This window comes from Ricinus communis, chromosome 10, assembly GCF_019578655.1.
Source record: "Ricinus communis isolate WT05 ecotype wild-type chromosome 10, ASM1957865v1, whole genome shotgun sequence".
Taxonomy (NCBI): domain Eukaryota; kingdom Viridiplantae; phylum Streptophyta; class Magnoliopsida; order Malpighiales; family Euphorbiaceae; genus Ricinus; species Ricinus communis.
This window is the reverse complement of record NC_063265.1, coordinates 13,603,866-13,629,983: the sequence shown is the minus strand read 5'-3', so window position 1 is coordinate 13,629,983 and position 26,118 is coordinate 13,603,866. Positions and strand designations below refer to the sequence as shown.

Sequence of the window (26,118 nt, the reverse complement as noted above, 5' to 3'; positions counted from 1 at the left end):
GAAACGACAGCAGAATCATAGGCGAAGGACACATACAATCCACCAACATAAACAATAAGAGCAAGAAAACAAAAATGCTTTTGTGTCCCAACCAACAGAACAAATTGAAAGTTCAATAAGAATAATAATTAAAAAAAGAAAGAAAGAAAGTAGACATATATATATATTTATAAGAAAGTAAGGTTGGAAGAATAGGTTAGTAAACATGTGATTTAAATGTTGCAGCTAAAACAATGGCATCAATTATGGACATGATGACCATAGGAAACTGCAACGAAGCATACAAATTAGAAATTACAAACGAATATCTTTAAAGCCTAACTGCCAATTGCCAAAGAACACCATTACTAAAACGTCACTCTCACAAAGTCACGCTGATAAGGCAACGACCCAACTAACCCAAACTCCTTTTACTAAAGTATATATTGTTATTAAGTTACCCGTCAAACGGGAAAAAGCTACCCAGCTTCATAAAGAAGGAAAACAGTCTTCTAAGTCCCCTATGCTGAACAATGATTTTCTTTTTTATGGTATTCTCAATCTTGTCTATAAATGAGAATCAGGTAGCCAGCCATAAGGTGATGCTGAAGTCAACCTGCAAAATTAAGATTCAAGATATTTAAAAACTAAAACCGCGTTCAATTAAAAAATTATATGTTTTCAAGTCCACAAATTCTTGACACATGTGACATGTAAAAGACAATCAAGAAAAATGAATTTGTTAGTATTTTACTTTGTCCATGCAATTAAATAATCTAATTATCACCTCCCTGCCTAATTAATTGGGTAGTTAAAGTTGAAAGGAGGGAGATAACATGTTTTTGCTGTGGGCATCTTTCTTTGGGTAATGGTGACAATGGAGCGGCTGTATATATTAGACACCTAAATTAAGTAATACGCCTCAGTCAATATCGGTGTGCTTCCAATACTAACATCACCTCACCCGACCCAAAAGATAAGGTCAAATACGCGGAACCCTTGATTCCTGGAAACATATCTTGTATGCGTTAACTTTTTAAAAAATCATTCAATTAACTCGTTTATTTTCTTTTTGAAAAAAGAAAAAGTCAAATGTTTATCTCAGTCGACTGGCAATTTATGTTTAAAAAAGTTTGATCTATTAAGAAATTGTGTTAATAATTATCTCAATTTAATTTTTAAATAGAAATCTGCCACTAAAGTAAAATCATTTCAAAGTGGATATCTTATAGTTAGGAAAAGAAGATCCATGCATTACTTCCCATCTATAATCATCTCTACCGCTACATTTTGCACTCAACTTAATTTGCTAATATTAAGTTGTTAACTAGCGTGGAAAACATCCTCTCTTTTAAGAAAATTTCTCTTGAAACTAAGCCAATAATGCATCTAATTATTTTTCTTATTTCGAAAGATTACTTACAAAAATAGACTTGTAGCGTTTCTTTTTCTTTTGCTATTTGCACTAATTCATGTTTAAGCTTCTTTGCTAAGAGTTGTCAATCTTGTATTTTTGTGCACTTCTAATGCAATTATGAGGTAATTCAGTGTATTTTCATGTCCTACTGTTTAGTTTTGGGTAGATTTGTAACTTTCTACTCTGTTTTCTTTTTATGATTTAAAAATAAAAGAAAATTAATTTATTAAAAAAGAATAAAGACTTGTCTACAACAAATCTCAATTTAACAGGAAAAGAAAATCCATTTGACAGGTTACTGTTGGAAATATTTGTAGAACATTATAAATCAATAAAGAGATTGATGGTGGCCTATTCTGATTCCTAAGGAGCAAAATATAACGATCAGCATAATAGTAAAGATTATGTTTCTTTTTTTGAGTATTTAAATCTAGAATATTCTTTTCGTGAAAAGAATAATTAACAATTAAATTAAAGAAATAAAGGCATGATTTACCTTTCTTTGCGTTTCTCCAAAAACCTCTGGAGTGACTTTCTCCGAGCAATTGGCAGATCTATTTAACATTTAACAGAAAATGCATCTCTTAGTTCGACAAATAAACACATAATCAAATAAAAACCATCAATGTCATAAACTAGGGAAAAAAAAAAGCATTCACCTCCATCAAGATTGTCTAGCAGATGTTTCTGACTCGTTGATTCAGCAGATTTTGAAACTCCATTCTCGGCAAGTTTTAGGATGGTTTCCGCCTGCACAATTTCGTTCAATAAGAATAGCTAAGAAACTATGATCTCTCAATTAAGGAGAAAAGAAAAGTGAGAGATTTAAATTTCACCAAACACCAACCTTATCACGAGGAACATCAAAAACAGCAACGGCTCCGTTATAGAAGATAGTCAAAGGTGCAGTTTGAGGAGGAGTCTCCAATGTAGGCCTAAATATATATATGTAATCTTTCACACTGTTATTATCATCAGAGAAAATATTAATTTACGCTTAAGCAATAACCAGGATTAATTTGAAGTACCTTGGCAAAGGAGAAAAAACAGGTAAAGCAGGAAACATCTTCGAATCAAACTGATTTCCATTTTCTGCATTCTTCTGATTAGCTGAACCAGAAACAATCACAGACCTCAGAAGCTCAGGATTGATTTTTGAAATGGCGCTCTGAATATCTGCAAATATATACATATATAAAAAAAAAACGTAAGAATTCAACAAGATTGCAAATAAAATATGAGAAAGAAGGAGGATAGAGATGAGAGGTAGAAAGACCTCGAAAGCTTCTCTGGCGATTGAATTTAGGAAATCGAGACTTGGAACAATTATCCTTCTCCATGCCAAAGAAATCAAGCTCAACAGTAGCGTTCCACATTTTTATTAGAAATGGAGAATGTTGGGAGAGAAGAGAGAATTGTTAATAACTAATACACAGCGGCAGAAGGGGAAAAAGAGGACTTTAATAAAGGTGCTGCTCGTACATGAAAAGGCACGAGTTACATGAGCGAACACAGTACCAGATAAAACTTAATACGAATTTCTAATATCTCTGCGCCCTATCTAACACTCTATATATGTAAAACTAAAGCCCATTATTTTCTTAATTTGTTTTTTTTTTTTTTATTGCGACTTAATTGGAAAGATACGTTTAGAAACTACAATATCAAATAATGAATTTTAAAAATTGAAAATAAATTCATAAATGTTTTATATATGTAAAGGCTGGGATTTTGATTTTCGGTTTTTGTTTTTAAGTGGGGCACCGCTCTTGTCTACACAGGACTTCCATGAGGTGCCCGTGAAGCAATAAAAAGTGGAGCCACAAGAAGAAGCTGTTTGGTCCGTTTAAAATGTGATCTTATTATTTTAAAAAATAATAGGTTTATAAATAAATAATTTGCTTTTAGAAAAATTCAAGGAAAAAGCATGCACAATTTATTGACACGTACGATAGTAGTTCTTTTAAATTCAAATCAGATATTTACTATTATAAAATAGGAGATTTTTATTATTTCTCAAACTGATTATTTGAACTTAATTACAGTGATCAATTCTTTTACACATGTCACCTGGAGAAGCATAATTTTATATATTAGTCAATGTTCAACTAAAAAGCATAATAATATATATTGAGGTTTTAATTTTAATTTTGTTTTACATAAATATCATTAATTTGCCCAGAAAATAAGGGAAAAGGAAGATAAAGATAGTGCACGCAATTGAAAACTAAAATCTAGAACCAAAATTCACGCGAAATGACCAAGTTTGTGTGGGTTGTTAAAAGAAAAAAGAAAAGATATTTAATTTTGGTGGGAGTGGGTAGGTAGCGTAATTGTAGTGTGATAGCAGGTAACCAGAATGTGAGGGAACTGAAACTCAATAATCACGTGATCCTAAATGCCATCCACTTATTTTGCACTGTGCGGCACGTGTCCAAATCTGATGGCCCCACCCTATCCTTCCTTGTTTTTCCTTAATGAGTAGCCAAGAAAAGCATGCTTAGACAATGCGTATGGTAAGTCTCGGGAGTTCAATTCTTTTGCAATTTAAAATGGAATAAGATTCCTATTCAAGCCAATTTTTGTGCAAGTCTATAAATAGATAGATTTTAATTTGAAATTTGAATTTCATAACGAAGGTCATCCTTAAAATAAGGCTTAAGAGATACACATCTTTCATAGGATATAAATTCCAAAATTAATCATCTTATTTTTACATTTAATATTGATACGATCATTATTTCTTTTCTAAAATTTTTAATAATTTTATCATTTGAAAAAATATATTGTTTCACATTACAAATTATTATAAGCTATATACAGTTTCTCAAATATAGTTTTTATAATTATATAGTTCGAGTGCTCTTAATCTTTGATAATAAACTGCATTTTCTTCTGTATATACCATGAATGAAACTAAATGGCTGATTAGATTTTTTATCTTCTTTTTATAGTTTTTTGATTTACGATAACTTTACTGGTAGTGGAATATTTGGATAACTTTTTTATTTACGATAACTCTAGTGATAAAGAAATATTTCGATTCATATATTGGTATTTATTATTTTTAATTTTTATTTTTTTATAAATGCTTTTTTCTAATTTTTTGATATATTTTTAAAAAATTAGTTAGATGATATAGATACTAAAAAGTGCCGATTTAATTAAAATGTACAGATGCGCCTTTAATTTTTGATATTTAATTTATAAAAATTTATATAATTATAAATACTTTACTATTTTATGATGTAAATTACGCTTATATGGTATAAATTTGTGTGTATATATATATATATTATGGTATATTAATGCTAAAAAAGTATAATACAACAAAAAAAATAAAATAAAATAAAAAAGAAACCGGGAAAGGAGACAGACGGGAACCGGTATTACTGGGGTTGGGAAACCATCACCCTCAAGTTGGTGATTTTGGTTTGGTTTGGAGACCCGTGGGCCCTCATTATATCCTTTACCCCACCGCTCACGCCACCCACGAGTACTGTTGTAGTTGCTTCTCTTCTACAGACACGTAATTTCCTTGTATTTTCCTAAGACTATATTATTCTTTTTTTTCAAAAGAGATTATAATTGTGTACTATATGATAAAAGATTTTATTCCCATTTTCTGCCAACTTAATTGTAGTTTGTTCTGTAGCAAACGTAAAGAAATTGTACTCAATACTGAGCCCACAAAGATAGAATCCAATCCAATGCAGTCCTCCGGCTCCAAGGAAAGAGCTCGACCCCGTACTAAAAAACACCTCATTATAATTGTGAAAATTACAGTTTCTATTGAATTAAAAAAAAAGAAAAGAAACTGAAGCAGTGTAAAATTATACTTTTACTGAAAGATATTAAATATTTTTTTATTTATCATAGTTTTTATTCATAATATATAAAAAATTTACAAGAGTATTTAAAAATAATTTAATAAAAAGCGTACAAAATGGATAATAATTAAAAAGGGTAATATTGCTCTTTCTATAGAACCCACCACACGCACCAACTAGACAACTAGCAGTAGAGCTTTGAGTAGATGGCTTATCAAGTGGGATTGATTGAGTACATATCAATCATAACTAAAATAGAAATAAGCAGCGTGAGTTCGGTTGAGCTAAAGCCTCAATCTGAGTGATGATTCCTTTCAGGACTCACTTGTAATTTCCTTCAGACCCATAAAGTCATTTACTTCTTGGAAAATGTGTGATTGCTTTATAGACTTGTAGGCTCCCTCTACCAAAGATTTACTTTTTTTTCTTTATCCTTCTCCATTTATACTTTATTTTTTAATTATTAGTTTAAAAAATAATTTTCCTTCATTAACTAATACATATATTCAAATACAATTCATTTTTTAACTTTATATTTTAAAACTGTAATTTTTATAAAAAAAAAATTAGTAAGAATATCTTTTAAAAATAATTATAAAAAATACATGATATTAATTATAAAAATAAAATTCTTAATCTGCGTGTAAATTGAAGAAATACAAAAGCTAGTAATTGTTTAAGTCGGAAATGGTGACTCTGAATAGCTATTATATTAATTATTAGGAAAAATACATACAGCATGGTTTCATGTGATTTATTTTATGAGAAAGGATTATTTTATGATTTACATGATTAATAATTTATTAATAAACATATTGTCAACATTTATTAGCTTTAATAATTCTCATATTCTGTGTGTATATTTTTATCAACACCTTAGTGTTATAATAAGTTAATATCATTAATATGAAATGCAATTTCAATATATTGTTTTCAAGTAGTTTGACAACTAATTAATTTATTTTCCAGTTAAAATGAAAAATAAGTATCTATATTGTTTTAATTTGTGGTTAAATTAAAACATCTTTTAAAGAAATAAGGTATGTTTATAAATTTTGTGATGCATATAACTGTGCAATGATATAATAAAGATATTTTATTATTAATTGTTTGAAGTGTTTAAAAGGTGAATGAAATAATCGTTTTTTAAAAAAGTGCATATAGAGTACGGACGTCTAGAAATAGAAAATCATATTAGAGCCGTTAGTATGTACGGTAATAAATTATACCAAAGGGTAATAACTTATTTTTGGGTCAAGGCCTATGAATTTGTTCAGTTGAATACTGTTACCCTGTTATGTCTGGCCCTGGGAAGAGCCCCTCACACACAGCTTCAGAGAATTTTAAAACAAATGGTTCCTGGGCTAGGCACACGTAATCGGCCTGTTAAGTTATCTCATGCGCCCCCTGGTACAATTGCATAATCCTGATGAGGTCAATCAACAAGCCCATAAACTCAAGGACTCGCTGAATTGTTAAATAAAAATGTTGGAGAGTAACATTATTTGCATCGAGTTAGATAAGAAAAAAAACCTTATTTGCATCTAGTGCAGTTAAAACTGCCTCTGGCATTAAACTCCATCTGGGAAAAAAATAAAATTAAGAGATAGAGTTTACAGCTTTATGAACTCAAATTCACGATGCTTGGAGAACTAACTCTCTCCTTCAAAAGCAAAGGGAAAGACAAAGGATACGGATATCTATAATACTACTAATTAAATAGATATACATATATAAAGATGAAATCAATCCAGCACGACTAGCTTTTGATACTCTTCCCCGGAGATGGCAGCTTCCATAACAGAGACAGGGTCAATGGTGCCATCACGTTCCAAGAACATCTTCAACAAATTCTTGGAAAACCCACTCACAAGTGCCACTCCATTCTGCTTCCCAGGAACTGGTGTAGCCATTGAATTTCTCAAATTCCAAAACACAATCTCAGGTATCACATTTCCATAACCCTTCTCTGTAAATTTCCTCGATATAGCTTTATAGTCAGTTTCCCAAGGTGTCGTGGATGCTCGATCAAATTCCATAGCACTAAACACAAACACCCTTTTAATCATTTGATCCTCCTTCAGTTTCCCATTAACGGCAACGTGCAAAATAAGATCAAACACCTTTTGAAAATCAGTGTTGTTACCCCACTCCATGTTTCTCACAAACTGTGTCTTATCCAAGAGACTGTCTCCTTGGAGACATTGAAGAGTAGGATTAGCAGTAAAACTGATGAGTTTTCCTTTCCAAGGCTCATCACTTAATTCAGAAACTAAAACACCCATTGCGACAGACACCTCCATAGGAATCCCATCCATACTACTAGACACATCAGAGATGGCCATAGAATTTCTCAACTTTCCTTTTTGCAAAAGATCATCAACCATTCTTTTCCATTGCAATTCAGCTACTTGTCCACCATCATCATCATTCAAAGACTTAATTATTTCATGAGGCAACAATGCACCGGCAGCAAGCTTAGACTTGCCAGATTTCACATCCTCCAAATACTTGATAAAACGATCAGCATCATGTTTCAAGAACTTCTCTTTATAAAACTTCATAGCAACAGAAGCAACTCTATTATATGGAATCTCACCCCATTTATTATGCCCCATATAAACCTCAGGCAATTCAAGAACCTTGCGCAACGGCACTAAAACCTCCTTCCTTAACCTATCACGAATCCTATAAGCATAATGCACCTCTTCAACACCTTCATATTCAGGGTATAATTCTCTAGTAAATATCTTTCTAGCAACACTTTCACACAACAGAGTTGACTTATCAAAAGAAGAGTCAATGGAAGGACACCATTTTGCGGCAAGACTCACTTTCCTGATCTGACCAGACTTTAAATACTCAATATCAGATTTCAAGCAGTTTGCGAAGAAATCTGAAACGCGATCGTATAAGAATCGGAAGTCAGGGTCTCTACTATATCTATCAAACACTTTCTTAGCCATAGCAACCTTTTTCCATTTTCTTGACAAACTTGCTTTCTCCTTCTCAATTTTATCTTTTTGCAAAGAATTTTTGACCCTTCTTTCTTTAGAAGCATGTGGCTTGCCTCCTTTTCTTGATCTTTTATTTTTCTTCTTGATTCTAGCAAACGGACCTCTAAACGTTGAATTCGTTAAATAAAACCTGCTGCGTCTCCTTTTGCCACCGCATCCTGATTTTCTGCGTCTCCACTCTGCTTTTTGTTTCACTCTTACATCATCGCCGTCCAAAAGCCTGTAAAGAATCTCCGGAAAATCCTTAAAATAACCGAAATCTGCCATATGCGGAACATTACAGGCCAGCGTTTTGGGGTGGAATTGGTGTAACCAGATTGCTGCAGTGTAGAACCCTTCTTTATCAGATTTACCAGTGTCACGTACACCTCGTAAATTACAAATAAGTTTGAGGGTGGTTAAAGGGTTGTGTTGCCAAGTAGAGTAGAGTCTTTCCCTGATTGATTCAGACCGAGTTTTGGGTACTACATGGAAAAAGAAATCAATGCATGGATCACCTGATGATAGATAAGTCGATGAATTGTTTTCTGTGTAGCCCATTTGTGGTGATTCTGAAACTGATGATGTGTTGAATTTTGATATCATTAGATCCATGAACGGATCACTCACGGATCGTAAGGATCTTACGCCGTCATTTTTTGATTTTTTGAGGAGGTCTGCGTTGTGCAGTTCTGGGGGTCCAAGAAGTGACGTCGGTGCCATTTTTGTGGGTTTTTTTTGTTTATCTTTTTTTTTTTAAGATAAGGAAAATGCAGAGAAAGGCGCAGTAGAAATGGAGTGAGAGAAAATGAAGCACCGGAAGCCTATTTCTATAACAAAATATGCTTGGTGGCTAAATTTTTTTGTTGAAGAAAGACAAAGGTGCATGTTTGCCCCCTAACGTTTAGGCAAAGAGCACATTTACCCTTCAACTTATTTTTGGCGCAAATATACTCAAAAGTCACAAACTTTGTTACTTTTGGCCCTTCATTTAAGAGAGTATAATTTTGAAATAAACTGCCCTTGGATTTTATATAAGGTGGCAAATATATTTGGTAAAATAATAAAGTGAGCCAAAAAAAGAATTGGGTGACTTGATTTATTTCTTTTTGTGGTGAGGTTTATTTGAGGTAGCAAATATATTTGGTAAAATGATAAAGTGAGACACAAAGAGTACCTTGTCATTTGATTTATTTCTCTTTTTGTGGTAAATCTGTGGGTTTTACCGTTTGATTTTTTTAACCTGAATCTTTTTTGGCTTTTTTTTTTTTGGGTTAAAAGTAGAAATAAGATTCTCACTTTCAAATCCAACCCATCAAATGATGTCTTTCTTTTCAATTTCTTACATTATACTTTTAATTTGAATCATCCCTCTCTCTCTCTCTCCACTTTTTCCTTAAGTTAGTGCTTGTTTTTCTCTTTTATATTTCATTAATAATTTAATTTTTTAATTTAAGCTATGAGTTAAACATTTTTTTTGTAATTATGGATTAATACATTATCAATGTCCATACTTGAAATTTCTTTATTTTTGTTTAAATTTAATGGTTTTTACTTATTACACTAAATGTTATCAATTAGTTAAAAGTGAAAAGTGAAAAGGTAAGTTTTGATTTCTTTTTATTGCTAATTTTTTATTATTAAGAACACCACCAATGAAGCTTGACATTCTCTCATTAGGGTTATAAGAAATCAATTTTGAGATATATTTTTTTCTTTTAGCTAGTAGTTGAGTGTGTTAACGGTGGAGAAGTTAATAACATTGTACAAATCTCGCATGAAGAGAGACAAATCTAGTGATATGACATTCTTTGAACCCTGCCTTATTATTTTAAAGAAATATACTTACCACGTCATATTAAACTTGACGGTAGTTTATTTCAAATTTGTGCTCCGTTTAATTTTCAATATGTTTAATAAAAAAGAAGTTGAAGGGTAAATATGTTTCCCGCTGTAAATGTTAGGGGCAAAAATGCACCTTTGCCCCTTGAAGTCTATCAACCGACTTAGTGGACCTGTGCAAACGAAGGAATAGTAGAATAGTCTACAAATGAACCTTCAATTCACTGGTCACTGGTCAAGCTGATCCTACAGGGATTTGTAGCCCAGTTATGGAGCAAGAAATAAATCAGTTTAACATATTTTTTTGGTTTCATTAATTTTAATTTTTAATAAAATAATAATATTACATTAAGTTGACTCTCTCAAACTCGACAATTAAATAAAAATAAATTATTATGGTAAAATCGATAGAGAAGCTGCTATTAAAAAATAGTACTAAAGTATGTTGATTTTGAATTAAAAAATAGTACTAAAGTATCTTGATTTTGAATCTGAGTGACGGCATTATCATCATGTAATTTTTTTTAAAAATGTATTAAATCCTATAATGAATTCAATTTTTAATTTCTAATCAAACAGCTTTTAATTTAATAATTTAATTTAAATTTTTTTAGATAAACTATGATATTTTCAACTTGAGAATATATATTAACACATTTGAAAAATGAATCACTTAATTCATTAATTAATAGGAAGAGATCAAGTGCACATGGTTATAAAAAAGCTGCTTTGCAATCATAAGTGTGACAGATGAACATTTTTGTAGGATATATAAACAAAGTCCTCAAGTCCTATCGTACCTGTGATTGTTATCTAGATGATGGCAAACAACTCTCTTAATTAAGTGCCGGGCCTCATCACATCTGAGACCTTATAATACAGCCCATTAACTCAGATACCTTATTAATAAGAACCAGAGACCATTTCGACCCAAAAGAAAACGAACAGAGAGGCCATGACAATCGCAGTTGCATGTCTGGCATTCCTCTACTCGACCAAATTGAATTATTATCATCCCACTCTCAGACAAGTTATGAAGAAACCATAACATATCCAAATTATAATATTATATCTTAAGTCAGTCACTCAAAACGGGAATCTCCATAAACATCTTTCATTTTATGTTCTTTGATTTCCTTTGTAGTCTTCTTTTCTTTTCCTTTTTTTCTTCTGTTGTATCTTTTTCTAGATGGAGTTTTGTTTGGAACCATTTGAAGTGGGGGGTCAATCTCTTCACGAATTTGGGGAAACTTCAATTAAGGGAAGATGGCATATGAATTAAGCTGTGTATCATGGGGAGAAATAGAGTTCGACAAAATTCATTTCACAATATAAAGACTCACAGTTCATGTAGAATTCATAACATGCTAAACTAGTCTGCAATTAAAGCAAACTTATGAAACATTACAGACATATATAATTAAATGCACTAGAATTCCTAAGTTAATAAGAAGCACTCTTCCATTAGACAGCAGCAACAAAGTGCAGCCAAACTGCATTAGCAAATACAAAAGGAGACGAGAAATTAGAAGAAAACAATTTTCGAAATATGTATCAGGATCAATTATTAGTATTTGTATAAAAAGAAAAAGAAAGATCACATACCATCCCTTGAGAAATGAAGAGCAGCCACTGTCATCTTGGCGGTTGTCCTGGGGAGGAGGAGGCGGGGGTGGAGGGTAGAAGTAGTCTTGATAATAGGGCGGAGGTGGTGGCGGCGGTGGAGGGTAAGGTGGTGGAGGTGGATAGCCAGGTGGAGGATACGGAGGTGGATGCCCTGAATTGCCATAAACATGATCACAAACATTGCTTATTAATATACACAAATCTGTACTTTGGGATTAATCAATAAAGGAAAATGAAAACCAATTGTGACATGAATCAAACATCAAAAAGTCACATCTAAAAGTAGATAAAAAAAGATAGAAAGTGATGAATTCTCGGTCACCTGGTGGAGGATGATGGTGGTGGTGGTGATGTTCAAGACGCTCATAACTCATTTTTGGTTGAAGGTCTTTAGAATTGTAAAGAGCTTGTAGAGGAATCTGATCCCACTAAAACAAGAGACTAGTGAAGCGTACTGCTAACTGCTGGCCTTAGCATGAATTTCCTCACCAACTTTATTGTTATATATTGCTAACTAGAACTGTCAAAATGTGGCGCAGTGTTAAAAGAAAATAAAAACCCAACCATATGTAATATTATTCTTGTACTAACTAACCTTCAAGAGTTTCAAACATCGTGTACCTGATGGCCAATGCTCACCTACCTGTCATATCTGCCTATAACCTCTGTTCTAATTCTAAATTTTCAAGAAACAGAGTGCGATTCCCAACAGTCAAAAGTGCAGTCCACACCCCTTTCCTATTTAAGCGCAAGTAACCAAATTGACAGAATTTGGATCGAATTTATGGAACATTGCGATAGATTATAATGGGCTATTCATTATGGTCTACAGCCCCTCTTCTTTTCCTGAGATGGGTTTCAGGGTTTTGGGCCTGACATAATGATATCTATCATCAAATGTCAACACCTTGACAACCCCAAAAGCCGACCAGCTGAGAGCATTGGCAATTGCTTACGCCACGTTTCTTTTAGACATCTATAGGCCATCGATTTCAACGCCTAATCTCAGCATCAGCCACGTTGTTTTTTTTCCCATTATGCAGCTCAGAGTTTATATCTTTACCTACGTACCCCTTCTCGAAAGACAATATGGCTAAGGGTACCCATCTTCCTTCCAAATCTGGAAGGTAGCAGGAGCTTTCCACATAATTCTTCATAGTTAAGAAAATAGAACCGTGTGTACAAGACATCACCCAGGATGTTGAACAAATTTTCGTCCCTATAAATGGATCAGTAAACCATTAACTCCTTACTTTCAATTAATAAAAATAGAAACAGAGTCCAACCCACTAAGCGCAACTGCCAAATCTGTGTGTTTACATATCAAATTCTTGTGAATCATGGCAAGTACACCACACGACTCCTCTCAGCTGCATCAACAACCACTTCTGTCATCAGAAGAAGAAAGGAAGAAATGGGGTACTTACATCATGGGAGCACCAGCAGCGCCACCGGTTCACCCTGACAACCAAAAAGCAGCTTCATGGAACGCAGCTGAACACCAGCAAATCTATCAGCAGCCATACCTTGTTTATTCCCCTGTAGAGAAACCAAGCAATAATCCTTTCGAACCTGTTATCCACGCCTTCACTACCTGGAGCAAGAAGGCAGAGGATATCGCCAGGAACATCTGGCACAATCGTAAGTGTACTCATACTCGATTCTCAAATTAAATCAAGAAAGTCATATATATATATGCGAGCCGTTTTTTTTAATAACCTATCTAAACATAAACTTGCAGTTAAAACGGGACCATCTGTATCAGAAGCTGCATGGGGTAAGGTTAACCTGACAGCCAAAGCAATTACAGAAGGTGGATTCGAGTCACTGTTCAAGCAGATTTTTGAAACTGATCCTAATGAGAAGCTGACGAAGACATTTGCTTGCTACCTTTCAACATCAACTGGTCCTGTTGCTGGAACCATTTACCTATCAACTGCTCGGGTAGCTTTCTCTAGTGACCGTCCTCTTTCTTTTATCGCTCCTTCAGGACAGGAAACATGGTCCTACTACAAGGTAACATAGGAAATGCTATTTCTTTTTTCCTTTTCTTTTCTTGGATTAGTTATATTAACTTCGTCGATGTTGAAATATGATACTAATTAATTGAATCACTGGTGTCTCTTGATCAGGTGATGATACCCTTGGCAAAGATAGGGTCGGTTAACCCAGTGATCATGAAAGAAAATCCACCAGAAAAATACATTCAGATTGCTACCATTGATGGTCATGAATTTTGGTTCATGGGCTTTGTTAATTTTGAGAAAGCATTACATCATCTCTTAGATTCTCTGTCAAATTCAACTACAGTTTAAATAGCTAAAACAGTTTCGTTTTAGGTTGTTTGATGTAAGAATATGGAGGCGATTCTTGGGTTGATTTTTCATTTTTGTATTTGCTTCTTTCTTTTTCAGAGTTTATGTATTTGCTTGTTTAGTCATTTTTGTACACTTTTCCTTCACTATTGTAAAGAGAAGATTTGGGAGATTATGTATGTGAATTACCATGTATATATATAAAAGGTTTATTCATGAAAAAGGCATAATTTCTTGAGCAGAACTAAAATTTCTAATTCGTGATAAATGTACAGAAAGATGCCGTGATGAATATAGACTTCAAGAACCGAGTGAAATAGGCTATTAGGCCGAAGCTCTATAGCCAGAAAATTAAGTGGAAGCATCCTACAAAGCAACATAAGAGCCCACATATCCAGCCAAACTAGGCCTCATTAGCGATTGGTTCCTGGGCTCAATGGTTTTATTATTCTATTTTGTTCTAGTTTCAGAGATGAGTTCGATACTCTGCTAAGTTATAATTTGAAGGCAACATTGTACCTGAAAAGATAAGACACTGATTGAGCTAAAGCTGATAACAAAAGAACATCCACGAAGTGTGTTTGGTTCATAGATATCCGATCTAGCTGGAGAGATGTCTGGTTGTTTTTGTTTTGATTTAGAAATTTAGTATTCACCAAACTGTTAAATCCATGTCCCTGAGAACCTCTTTTGAAAAGCAATAATTTATGATGATAATGGGGGCGGGGCCATGAATAATGGTATAGGGCTTGGCTTTTATCAGTTTGAAAGAAGAATCCGTTAGAAGGACATGCATGTTGCTTGTGGTTCTCTGTAATGGGCCGTGGGGCTGCTTAGACCACTATAATTCTGCAAAAGAAAATTTAGTCACTGGCCCTCCAATTTCTGTATACTTGCTGCTTGGTTACATTAATTAATATAATCATTGTTGAGGACTCGATGCTTATTAATCTGAGTGTTGACGTAATAAGGAATCTTGTCTGTCTTCCTTCTTCTATACTTGATGGCACGTGGAATATAATTCATCAACACTTCCAATCTATTAGTATACTCACGAACTCACCTCCAAATAGAAAGAAACAGGCCACCCAGGTCTACTCTCAAATGATTAATTATGGATATGGCTAAACGGTTGAGCTCAATTACATAACTTATAATCATTTGTGTAGCAGAGTAATAGTACAAGTCTTTTGGTTTAACTATGTATTTTCTGTAGTAGATTTCAGCAGTGTATTAAATCTAATCTACTTTTTTGATTTTCAAATGATTTTTATTTAATGAGAATATGTTATACGAGAAGAGAAGAGTAACTCTCTCTTATTATATGTACTAAAATGTGGTAAACCCTAGGGTTTACAAGTGCAACTCATGGTGAAAACTGAGAATATCAAGGGAATGGGGCAAAGATTAAAGAACAAACAAATTTAAATTAAGTTTTCTATGATTTATGATGGACCATCTTATATAAATTGTAAGCTGCAATAAATTCACATGCTAACACCCCCCATATTCATGTGAAATGATTCACTAAGAAGATGACAAGAACTTTCCTACCAAGAAACTAAGAAAGAGGGAAAAAGAAAAGCCAAGAAATGGACAAGGTAAAACGTAGGTAGTGTAGAGAGAAGGAGTACAGCAAGTGCAAAAACCGTAGAAAAAGATGCAAAGTAGAAGAAAGACACAAGAACACAAGGATACTGAAACAGACAAACATAGATTCCCTACTCAGAACCCTTTGTATTAGATAGGCCATAAAATTCGAAAAAGCTGTTAAGGGGAGGAGAGGAGGTCCTTATCTTCCCAACTTTCCACAATCTTAATTATAATTCATAAATAATTTCGATATTTGACCCATTTGATTTGAAAGAAAGAAAAAAAAGAATCTTTTTTTAGTTTTGTTTTAAAAGTTTATTTTATTAACTGAGTGACTGACTGTGTCTTTGTCTCTCAGTTTAGTTTTACCTTAGCTTAGCTTAGCTAGTTCCATCTATCTCTTTTATTTCTAAATAGTGCAAACTGCAGAACTCTTTTTATAGACCTCGCTCGCTGCTTAGATTCTTTTTCTGTCAAGAGAAACAAAAAAAGAAAAAGAAAAGAAAAGAAAAGAAAAGGTTTCTTTGTTTTCTCTACAGTCATGCACTAGCTAGCTACTGACCTATTTATAATAATCCATCTGCTATATATCTTCTTCCCCATTCATGGACCATCTTTCTTTTGTACCATTTATATATATGTATATGTATATATATAATACCCAATTAATAACCATCTCTTTCTCTTTTCTCAAACTCGAATCTTTTAGGACAAAGGGCCTCACCTTCCACACAGCAAACGACTGTACAATTATGTCTCACCCTTTTGCATGCAAACCCTCTTCTTTTCTTTCTTTCTTTTTTCAACACTTAGTAGTTCGAGCTTCGTGTTGTCATTTTTACCTTTCTTCAAATCCTTTTGCAAGAAGAAAGAAGAAAGAAAATCCTAACTTATTCAACAATTAATTTAAAATAAAAATAAAGACCAGCAGCACCATTCTCTATTTGATTCATGTTTGAATATGTTAACTTTACACTTGTCATCTTCCCAGACACCCATTACTCAGGTAACAAAAGCTGCAACCTCTTTATTCTTGTTGTCTTGTATCCAGAAGCATTATTTAATCCGTTAAATTTCTTTTATCTTTCATTGCTAATTGGATTTAGTTTCATGAATAAGCTTAATTTTAAGGTTAGGGTTCGTTAATTTAAAGGGCAAGTTACTTCACGGACTGCATTGATTCAACTGGAGCACACTTGGCAGTCATTTAAGAAAAAAAAAAAAAAAAAACACTGGAGCATATTGTCTACATTTCAGATATTTCGTAATCATAAAATTTACTATAAGTTTATAGACTGCAAGTGAAATGATAGGGGAAATCATAACCTCAGTTTGACTGAGACATTTTATATGTTTCTAATTTCTAGTGATTTCTAAATAAATAAAGTACATTCTCTTAATTTTCTTAAGTAATTAAATAGTTTAGTTTCTCTGACATAAATCATTATGTTCTGACTTTTCAAACTTTTTTTTTATGAACAATAGATAAATTGATATTTATTTAAAAATATGTTAAGAACAATTTATACAAAAATCAATTAATTAAATACGAAAATACTAAGATCAACTTGTATTGACCCTCGACAACAACTTTAAATAGATGTCGCTTGGACTGACTTCAGTTATGTAGTGAATTTATATTATTTGCAATGATTTTTCACAATTCTAAAGTATATAATAAATTATGCATCAGTTGTTTTTTGTGATTAATGAATGTATAATATTTTGCATTGTTTTTTTTTTCTTTTCTTTTCTTTTCAATTTTACAATACTTTAAACAAATAAAATATTGATATGAATTCTCATGACACCAAAGTTCCCTGATCACAAATAGGCCCAAAATGTACCTAGACATGGTAACATTGGGATCAGAAATTCAATGCCCCTGCCATTATTATCATTTTAGAAGTACAAAATGTATGACCTTAGTTTTCCTTTTATATGGCTTCGTAGTAGTTCTCCACCTTTCTCTTTTTAATTTGCGGATGTTTGAAATTTTACACTTTATTCTTTAAATGTTTTCATATTTATCATTACATGCAGACACTAGATTCTTTATTATTATTATTATTATTGTTGTTAGTAAAGAAAAAGAAGTCAATTAGAAATTCGGAAAATGAAAAAAGAGTTCCTTATAAGCATGAACGACGCCATTAACATGCATAGTATTTCGATGTTCAGACATTTAGATTAATTTAGATAAATTAGTTAAGAACATGAAAATAAACTGTTGATTATTTGAAGAAACTTGTGAACGGGTGACTGATTAATTATTTGAGGGGAGAAAAGTAAAAAGAAAAGAAAGTGAAGGTGGGATACCATTTATTGAAGGAAAAGTTGGGGCTTTTTACCATTATTCATGAACATTAATTCAAGAATGCAATGACGAGCTTGCTTTATTATAAGCAGAAATTAATGACAATAATAATAATAATAATAATAAGAAGCAGTTGACTAAAACAAAAACGCCAAGTAGTAATTAGTGAGGTGCAATGGAGTGGGACTATGTCTAAGTTATTGGAATGTCATATATAAATGTATTCTCTGAGTCTAATCACAACCATTTTATACGGCGGAAGATCGTATATGAATGGCTCTTTACACGTGGTGCTCATCATTTTGCTGTAAATAATAATCTAATTATTAGCTTTTTGCTTAATTAGTTTCCTTCATTTTGATTAATTGGAAAAGCAGAGAATGCACAAATGGCTTGTTGAAGTTTCAATGATCCCTCACATCGGGTTTCTTTCTCCCCTTCTGTCAAGGGTTAATTATCCATCTTCACTTGGTTTTGTTTTCGTTGGTAAATTCCTGTGTTCAGTAGTACTATATGAATTTTCTTGGGGAGGGGAAGTCAATAACAAAAGAGATTTTTGAATTCTAATTAACAATCCTGAATTAATGGTGCAATAACTACAAAGAGGATACTCTGTTAGAAGATTTTACAGCTACAATTGACACTCACGTGATCTCTTAATTGTCTCCAGAGTTGTAGCTTTGGCTTTATAAAACTTTATGCCTTAAAAGAGATGTGGTATCAATTTTCTAACCAATGAAACCACTTCTTCGAAATGTATGCAGAAAAGAAGAAGCAATAAAAGATTCAATATAATGTGCACTGCGGCCACAATCAACTCAAGCTGATCTGATTTCAGCGTGGAAATACAGACAATTTATAATAATGCAATTTGCAGCTATTCTCAAAGTGCATCAATTAATTATCTTAACTAATAACAGATTAATTTAATTAAAGAAAGAAAGAAACTGAGAGAGAAAGCTACACGTCCCAATCATTACAAAATATTTATTCTTTCTTTGAATTGACCATACCATCGCCACTTTCCCTCCCTAAGCTAGGACTCACCTCGGCGACTTCAATGGCACCCTTAAGAAACCCAAAACAAAACAAAAATGTAACAGCTAGAGGAGAGAAATATTTTCTTAAAGAAAAGAAAAACACTAAAAATAAAATGGTGGAGTCGTGTAGATGGAGGAATCAATAATAGTAATCTAATAACCCATTTGTCACGCATTTCATGATCATTCCACACTTAAAAACAAAATCTTTCAAAAGCACAAATGAGTTTTTTCTTTTTTCTTTTTTGAAAAACTAGAACCATAAAATTAAAGAACCAAGAAAAATTGAAAAGAGTTAAGAAAAGAAGAAGACAAAGAAGTGGAAATCAGGGAGAACCATCTTCAGATCTATCAAAGTGGAGAAGTTGGCCGTTACATTTGGGGCAATCTTCAACTTGTTTTGGGACCATGAAGTACATAAGGCAGCTCTTGCAACCAGCTACAACCAAGACATGGTCTTCTTTCTGCTCCCCTCTACTAGTATAATGCTCTCTTGAAGAAGGAGGCGATGATTCTGATGATGACTCTTCACTGTCATATGAGCTTTCATCTTCTGAGTAGTAATCTCCGCTGTATTCTTGTGTTACTCTTGGATCTTCTTTCGCTTTCATTCCATTTCTCCAGTTTATATAGTAAATCTCCCCTGTCTGCAAATTCATATATGTACATACTCTATCAAACTGATACTGCTACTGTGAACAGAATTACAAACTAAGAAATGTACATAAGAATGTATAAGAAGCTTATATCTCTATTTCAGCTACCCCTTCAAATATTATGGTCATATTAACAGGAAATTGCTTTCGTGGGCTTTGAACAAAATCTCCCCAGGGCATTGCAACTTTGAAACTAATCAAACTTTTGACTGCTATCTTACTTTTACAACAATTACCCATCAAAGAAACAGCATCTATTTTAAGGTCAAACTTGGAAATCTCGTCCCTTTTTTCTCCATTTAGAAATGCAGACCAAGAAAAGTTGCAACAAAAAGGGAAAAGAAATGTAAATACCTTTTTAGGGTTTTTATTTTTGAGGGTGAAAAAGAACCCTATTCTTAATCTGGGTGATATTAAGTGTAAGAGAAAGAGAGACCATTAAAGAACAAGAAAGTAAAACAACCAAAGGGCAGGCAGGTATTCAAGAACAAAAGACATAAATTTCCTCAGAAAGTAACAAAAGAAACAAAAGATCTGCATTTATTGAAGCTACAACAGACATAAAAGAAAAAGACTTTTATAAATCCTAATACAACGGGTACCTTTAAATCAAGACATTGCTCCCAATGGTAAGGAAGAGAGAGATGCGAGTTGAGCTCCAAAGTAGTGTCAGTAGAAGAATTACTAGTGGGTAGATTAAGATTATTATTGTGATTTTGGTCCTCTTGCTGTTGTGCTGCTCCAAAATCTGCATCGTCTGAACTCGATGACCTCTCTCCTGCTCCTCCTAAAACTCCCCTACTTTGGTGATGATTTAGCGAACAGTTTTGAAGAGACCTTTCTAAAGATGCAGTTATGGTTGCCATGTTTGGAGCTGTCATCACTTCTTCTTCTTCTTTGGCTAAAAAGCTTAAATCTTTCGAACTAACTGGTACACATATACATTTAACAAAAAGGAGAAAAATAGATTATCAATTAAAGATAAAAGAAAAGATAGGGATTGAGAGACAGCGAGAAGAAAAAAAATAATGTTAGGGGTTGAGATATTGTAGGGAATAAAAAGAGGAGACTTAATTTAGAGAGAGAGAAAGATTATTAAATTAGCGGGTCGAAAAGAAATAAACAAATGCAAAAGTCTCGGTCAGTTTTGTGAACTGCGCGTGGGGAATATGGCAAGGAAAGCTCCTGAGTGGGGCTAATGACTGTCAGCACCAGCCAATTACTGTGGGATACATTCGATGATTTGTCCAAACCAAAGTTTTGGACTAGAATATCTCACGCGCAGTAGATAGCGGGTGATAACAACTAATAAAATAAAATAATAAAAATGGCTTCCGAGAGAAATTGTCAATGGGTTAGCGAGGGGGAAAAAGGAAAAGAGAGAGAGAGAGAGAGAGAGAGAGAGATCCGGTAAAAACGCGGTTGCCAAAAAGAATGCCGGAATTTTCTTTGACAGTTTTGTATTTGTTTTAAAAAAGTTGTTGATTATATTTTATAAGGTGAGGGACATTCCTTTAGACAGCTATATACTTCTCTTCCCCATGTGTTTCTGTATATTTCAATCCATCTTTAAGGTATATTTTCTGTATGTATGAACCTTGAATCCTAAGCAGCCATGTATCTCCAGCTATGTCTTAATCCTCCATTTGACTCAATCTCAATTGTCCAAATCAATTTTTTTTCTTAAGTTTTAATTTCATTCGAGTAATATAAATAGTAAAATGATAAAATAATTAGAGCTTAATCTAGTTCATGAGTTGAATATTGAAGAATTTAAACTTAACCGATACTAACCGACTCGGTTTTGAATGATTTTTGAGTCAAATTCTAGAAAGATCATAAATTGGTTTTTTACTCAATTACAACTATTAATCCTAAAATTAATATGTAAATAAATTAACATTATTATGTTTTTGTAGTAATCACTAAGGAAATGAATTACTCAATTAAATTGTGTTGAATGCGAAAAATAGAAAAAAAAATAACAATTAAAGATGTTGAGGTAGCTTAACAATCTAAGGTGCTCAAGCTTATTTCTCCAAGGAAATGATAATGTGCTACAGCAGTCATTTCTTCAAAAACAAGGGACAGAATTTTAGTTTATAAAAAAAAGGGTGGATCCGGGTTGCTTTTTTTAAATTTATCATCAGTTGTAATGCACCAAATTATATATATATATATATAAAAGTTAATCGTCATTTTCATTAGAAAATACATTAATTTGCATTGAACAAAAAAAAGTCGGCTAAAATAATAAAAAATGTTTACAAGTCAACGTGTTATGCGTTGCCCATTGATGTATTGCTAAGCATAAATTCTCCTCTCTTTCTTTTTTAATCACAATTTTTTAAGCGATTTTCTAAACATATTCTGAAGTTTTGATCCAAATATTTTAGTATTCTTATGAAAATAATGATCTTATTGAAAATGTATAGTGTGTAGGATCACAAAACCCTTGGCTATATTTATCAGAAGCGATGCCTAATGAACCCCATAACTCATAATTATAAACATTGTTTAACAAATTTTATAATCACATATATAAAATGACAAGTAAATATTCCAAAAGAAACCAAAACAAAAGAACAAGAAAGGAAGAGAGAAGTTCAATCTTAAGGATAGGGACTTGAAAGGGAAGATCTTTCTTATGATTCCGCAATGATCTGGTGATCACAAAATTCATGAAGAAGAAGCAACAGCAGATGTATAGACAAGGAGAAGCATACACAGGCATGCAAATAAGACTGGACAGGCGGAAGTATAGTTCTATATCACATTAATACAATACAATGGTAAGAGATTAACTTAACTTCCCGTATTACTGTTTCATTTCAATAAGAAAGATAATAATAATAATAATAATAATAAGGTGTCTGCAGAACAGTAGAAAGAAGAAGTAGTAAAATAAAATGGTAATTGACTGTTTTGAAAAGAAAAAAGAAAAAAGAAAAAAAAAAAAAACTGGCAAGTTTCCTTTAGCAATAGAGGGAATCTATTCTGAGGAGATGTCAGTCGCTGACAAAATTCCCTTTCTCTCTTTCTTTTTTGTGGGTGTGTGGGTGCAGTAATATTCCCTCATGCTCAGGCCTCACCACACCAGCTGTGACTCCTTGGGATATATGTAAATGTAAAATTTCAAAATTAAAAAAGAAAAGAAAAGAGAGGAATGTGTCGCCCATTATTCCAACTTCAAATTTTTATAATTGCTTTGAAATGAGGAAGCCATGTGTTGGATTAGTTTCCCCATTCATTCTGTGCACATCTAGCGAGGGATTTTTGACGTTGCGCATGAAGGGAAGGGAACATACCTTAGTGCCCTTATGCCTGCTCCCCTTCCTCTTTCCTCTTTCCTATCCCCTCTCACTTCTTTTCTTTTTTCTAACTCCAAAGTTTTCTTTTTTACTTCTTGGAGCAGCCAGATGGCACCAACTAATTGTATTCCTGATCACACATACAGTTAATGTGTAATAGAAGATTTGAATTTTAAGAGTTTTTATTCCCCAAATACATAAACTGCTCTTATTATTATACGATTGGCAAAATTCCTACTCACAACCTGATTTCCTTCTGCTACCTGATTAATTAAGGATTTTATAAGCATATTAGCTTAAATTACACATTAAATTGGTCTGATACGACAATGAAGCAGGACGAAACGTATTGTTTTCTCTCGTATTCAACCGTTACGGGGCATATGCTAATTTTTATTTTGTTTCTCTTAAGCAAGTATCCTGACACAACTCTTTCTCTTTTTTACAGAAAATGCTCCATTCTAAGCCCAATGCAAAAAAATAAAAAATAAAATAAATGCTTCACCTTGTTTTCAATCATCAGCAAATTAAGAAGAGTGACAGCCAAATAAAAATGGGTGTGGCCCATTGGGTTACCTATAAATGTTCCTGAATTGAACCTTCTCGCAAGCCTGCCTATGAATCTATCTGGCCCGACAATATAGCCACCCATATTGGCAGTTATGAACTTTCAGCACTAACCCGGCCTAGCCCAAAAAGGAGAGAAGAACAGTAGAAAGTAGAAACCTATTATTATGAACACATCAGATTATGACTATTTGTCCACTATTTTATGCAATCTTTCGTCATGGTGTTTGCATTTTTCTAAAGTCGTTTGTAACCATGATTATTCAAAGTGGTGTGCTTATTTCTCAACGGATTCTAGATGTTACACTAAACTTGAGGAATTAATGGTCTAACCCGTTTTACTTTTTCCTACTTGCATTACCCAATATACAGTTTAGTTGTTTAAAGGGCACATTAGCAATTGCATAAATTGCAAATCTATAAAAGGGCAAGACGAGAGAGGAAGAAAGAAAGAAGAAGTTTCCTGGTTGGTGCAGTCAATTCTCTAGAAAGAAAGCGACCCTTCTGCTCATTTTATTCAAATTATTTGATTTCTTCTTCTTCTTCTATGTAACATCTTGCCTTTAACGTTAAATTATTATCTTTATCTTTAATTAATTCGTTAATTGATTTATTTTATATATATATATATATATATATATATATTATTCAACAACAGCTTTCGGTTTCAACTTTCAATCGTGTTTTGTTCGTCTTTACCTTTCAAGCTTCGATATTTTCTCCTCCTCCTCCTTCTTCAGCAATATCGATCTGCGATCAATAAAAACATTTTTGAACAAATTTTTTTTTGAAAAAAATGGGTCAAAAAGATGAGCCTGCTATCGGTGTTCCGTATTACGTGGGTCAGAACCCGTATCAAGCCGGAGCAATCCCGCCAAACGCCGTTTTCGGAGATCCCAAAGGAATTCCGATTCAGCAGACCATGTATCGGGATACTCCTGCTCCTTTTAACTGCGTTTTCTGTGGTAATTCTGGTCTTACTCTCGTTAGGTAATTTTTATTGTTTTTATGCTTTCTCTATTTAAATTAGGGTTTTGCCCATTGTCATGACTTTTGCTTATTTTCTTATAATATATTAAATTAAGTTAAATCAAATGTTAAGTTCGTGTTTTGCTTGCATTAGTTTATAATTGGGCAAAGAACATTAGGGAATATAGGATTTGTGTATATTTTAGCATAGGTAAGAAACTTGATCTTCTTATTATCACTTGATAACTTGATTTATGTCTGCTTTAAAGCTATTGCTTAGTCAATTTTAATTCTTGGTTAAATTTATGTTACTTCATGCATTGGGACTGCCAAATTTTTGGTTTTTAACGAAGCAAAATGCAAAATTTATTTTTATTTTTCGATTTGGCACTATTATTTGTTGTTGCCATTGCCAAGTTGGAAAGTTGTAGAAGTTGCAATTGCAAGTCTGGAGAGATTGTTATACTCTTTTCTTTCGTCTTCATTTGGTTGAGCAAGGTTTTCAAGTTGTAAGCTTTGAATTCTGGTGGCAGTGATCTTGGGTGTGCAATTTTGGTGTTCTGTTGTTGATCTTACTTTATTATATGGGTAGACAAGAAGGATTTCTTGTTTCACCTCCATTACTTTAGATAAGGAAAAAAAACTGTACATGGCCAGATTTTGTAATTATTCACAGCTTTTACTGAACCAGCAAGCACTGTTGGTATGGCTTTATGGAACAGTTAGAAAACTACACATAATATATTGTGGAATTGATTGGATGGATGAAACTTTTAGTTACTCACTGTTGATGTAGATGCTGTCCTCCCACCCCCCAAAAAAAGATAACAATGAGTTGAATTTTATCACGAGTTTCACTCGCCGAATTTTTGCTTCAAGAGGAGTATGACTGTAAATAAAAAATGGGGCTGGTGATCGTCTAAGTGCTACCGTAATTTTTTTAACTTCATGAGATCATCTCTAGATGTTTGTTGACCTATATTCTCTCCCTTTTATTATGCGGAGTACAGATCAAAGCCTAGTCTGGCAGCTGTTGTTGGTTGCATGATGCCATTTATGCTTGGATTTTGCTTTCTTTGCCCTTCAATGGACTGTCTCTGGCATAAATATCACTACTGCCCAAACTGCAAAGAAAAGGTAAAGAGTACAGTACTTCTGCTCTTGCCTGCTATCCTTTTTAAGAAGCCTCTGCACTCATAACTGTTTACTCTGGTTTCCTTTCTAGGTTGCGGACTTCGAGAAATCAGATCCTTGTTTAGTGATGGATCCTCCCCAGTGGACACAGCAGAGCTTTGCATTGCCTGCATGAAATGATAAAGCCAATTATTATTTGTGTACTTCATCTGGCTGAAACTGAAGGTATATGATCAACGCGTGCTTTGTCATTTGTTTGCTGGAGAATTTGGACATCTTTTAGTTGCCTCGTCTGTACAAGGAGTGATTACTGGTACATATATTTTTTAGAATGGCGTTGAATCAACAGTGTTTTCTATACAGTCCCAAGTCTATAAGTATCGTTTTGAACTAAGCATCTTTTGTGAATGTGCTGTCCATTTCATGTTGCCTTTCTTGTAAATACTTGTCCTTGGGCGACAGATTTTCCTTCATCAATATTGTTTAGTCTCGTGATCCTTAATGGTCCAACATGGGCTTAAGACCT

The 26,118-nt window shown here is 33.3% G+C and overlaps 6 protein-coding genes across 7 annotated transcripts; 2 read left to right on the top strand and 4 right to left on the bottom strand.

Annotated features, from left to right (window-relative positions):
• Positions 1–128: 128 nt before the first annotated feature.
• On the bottom strand, positions 129–2,974 carry LOC8285667 (protein TIFY 9). Its single transcript, XM_002512598.4, has 6 exons — positions 2,673–2,974; positions 2,425–2,572; positions 2,244–2,331; positions 2,056–2,146; positions 1,893–1,950; positions 129–595 (listed from the first exon to the last, which is right to left on the bottom strand). The coding sequence occupies exons 1-6, from the start codon at positions 2,770–2,772 to the stop codon at positions 547–549; spliced, it is 534 nt and encodes a 177-aa protein (XP_002512644.1). The 5' UTR covers positions 2,773–2,974; the 3' UTR covers positions 129–546.
• A 3,767-nt stretch (positions 2,975–6,741) lies between these two features.
• On the bottom strand, positions 6,742–9,098 carry LOC8285666. The gene has a single exon (XM_002512597.4). The coding sequence runs from the start codon at positions 8,943–8,945 to the stop codon at positions 6,972–6,974; it is 1,974 nt and encodes a 657-aa protein (XP_002512643.1). The 5' UTR covers positions 8,946–9,098; the 3' UTR covers positions 6,742–6,971.
• A 2,259-nt stretch (positions 9,099–11,357) lies between these two features.
• On the bottom strand, positions 11,358–12,463 carry LOC8267112 (cysteine-rich and transmembrane domain-containing protein WIH2). Of its 2 annotated transcripts, none has more exons than XM_015714958.3 (4): positions 12,312–12,463; positions 12,013–12,210; positions 11,670–11,841; positions 11,358–11,557 (listed from the first exon to the last, which is right to left on the bottom strand). In XM_015714958.3, the coding sequence occupies exons 2-4, from the start codon at positions 12,062–12,064 to the stop codon at positions 11,503–11,505; spliced, it is 279 nt and encodes a 92-aa protein (XP_015570444.1). In that variant the 5' UTR covers positions 12,065–12,210; positions 12,312–12,463; the 3' UTR covers positions 11,358–11,502. The 2 variants fall into 2 exon arrangements, with proteins under 2 accessions (XP_015570444.1, XP_002512642.1); XM_002512596.4 differs by having other exon boundaries at positions 12,286–12,435.
• A 335-nt stretch (positions 12,464–12,798) lies between these two features.
• LOC8267111 (GEM-like protein 5) lies at positions 12,799–14,228 on the top strand. Its single transcript, XM_002512595.4, has 3 exons — positions 12,799–13,331; positions 13,432–13,706; positions 13,823–14,228. Exons 1-3 carry the CDS (start codon positions 13,031–13,033, stop codon positions 14,003–14,005), a joined length of 759 nt encoding a protein of 252 aa, XP_002512641.1. The 5' UTR covers positions 12,799–13,030; the 3' UTR covers positions 14,006–14,228.
• Positions 14,229–18,707: 4,479 nt separating this feature from the next.
• On the bottom strand, positions 18,708–20,910 carry LOC8275022. Its single transcript, XM_002512594.4, has 2 exons — positions 20,214–20,910; positions 18,708–19,602 (listed from the first exon to the last, which is right to left on the bottom strand). Exons 1-2 carry the CDS (start codon positions 20,490–20,492, stop codon positions 19,282–19,284), a joined length of 600 nt encoding a protein of 199 aa, XP_002512640.1. The 5' UTR covers positions 20,493–20,910; the 3' UTR covers positions 18,708–19,281.
• Positions 20,911–23,701: 2,791 nt separating this feature from the next.
• On the top strand, positions 23,702–26,000 carry LOC8275021 (GSH-induced LITAF domain protein). Its single transcript, XM_002512593.4, has 3 exons — positions 23,702–24,479; positions 25,469–25,595; positions 25,684–26,000. Exons 1-3 carry the CDS (start codon positions 24,286–24,288, stop codon positions 25,765–25,767), a joined length of 405 nt encoding a protein of 134 aa, XP_002512639.1. The 5' UTR covers positions 23,702–24,285; the 3' UTR covers positions 25,768–26,000.
• Positions 26,001–26,118: the final 118 nt, after the last annotated feature.

Coding starts and splice junctions, on each gene's coding strand:
- LOC8285667 (XM_002512598.4), bottom strand. CDS start 2,772: ATGTGGAACGCTACTGTTGAGCTTGATTTCTTTGGCATGGAGAAGGAT. Junction 2,573..2,672: donor TCGCCAGAGAAGCTTTCGAG/GTCTTTCTACCT, acceptor ATATATTTGCAG/ATATTCAGAGCGCCATTTCA. Junction 2,332..2,424: donor GTTTTTTCTCCTTTGCCAAG/GTACTTCAAATT, acceptor ATATATATTTAG/GCCTACATTGGAGACTCCTC.
- LOC8285666 (XM_002512597.4), bottom strand. CDS start 8,945: ATGGCACCGACGTCACTTCTTGGACCCCCAGAACTGCACAACGCAGAC.
- LOC8267112 (XM_015714958.3), bottom strand. CDS start 12,064: ATGAGTTATGAGCGTCTTGAACATCACCACCACCACCATCATCCTCCA. Junction 11,842..12,012: donor CCACCATCATCCTCCACCAG/GTGACCGAGAAT, acceptor ATGGCAATTCAG/GGCATCCACCTCCGTATCCT. Junction 11,558..11,669: donor TCTTCATTTCTCAAGGGATG/GTATGTGATCTT, acceptor TTGCTAATGCAG/TTTGGCTGCACTTTGTTGCT.
- LOC8267111 (XM_002512595.4), top strand. CDS start 13,031: ATGGCAAGTACACCACACGACTCCTCTCAGCTGCATCAACAACCACTT. Junction 13,332..13,431: donor CAGGAACATCTGGCACAATC/GTAAGTGTACTC, acceptor ATAAACTTGCAG/TTAAAACGGGACCATCTGTA. Junction 13,707..13,822: donor AAACATGGTCCTACTACAAG/GTAACATAGGAA, acceptor TCTCTTGATCAG/GTGATGATACCCTTGGCAAA.
- LOC8275022 (XM_002512594.4), bottom strand. CDS start 20,492: ATGACAGCTCCAAACATGGCAACCATAACTGCATCTTTAGAAAGGTCT. Junction 19,603..20,213: donor AGCAATGTCTTGATTTAAAG/GTACCCGTTGTA, acceptor ATGAATTTGCAG/ACAGGGGAGATTTACTATAT.
- LOC8275021 (XM_002512593.4), top strand. CDS start 24,286: ATGGGTCAAAAAGATGAGCCTGCTATCGGTGTTCCGTATTACGTGGGT. Junction 24,480..25,468: donor TCTGGTCTTACTCTCGTTAG/GTAATTTTTATT, acceptor TGCGGAGTACAG/ATCAAAGCCTAGTCTGGCAG. Junction 25,596..25,683: donor GCCCAAACTGCAAAGAAAAG/GTAAAGAGTACA, acceptor TTTCCTTTCTAG/GTTGCGGACTTCGAGAAATC.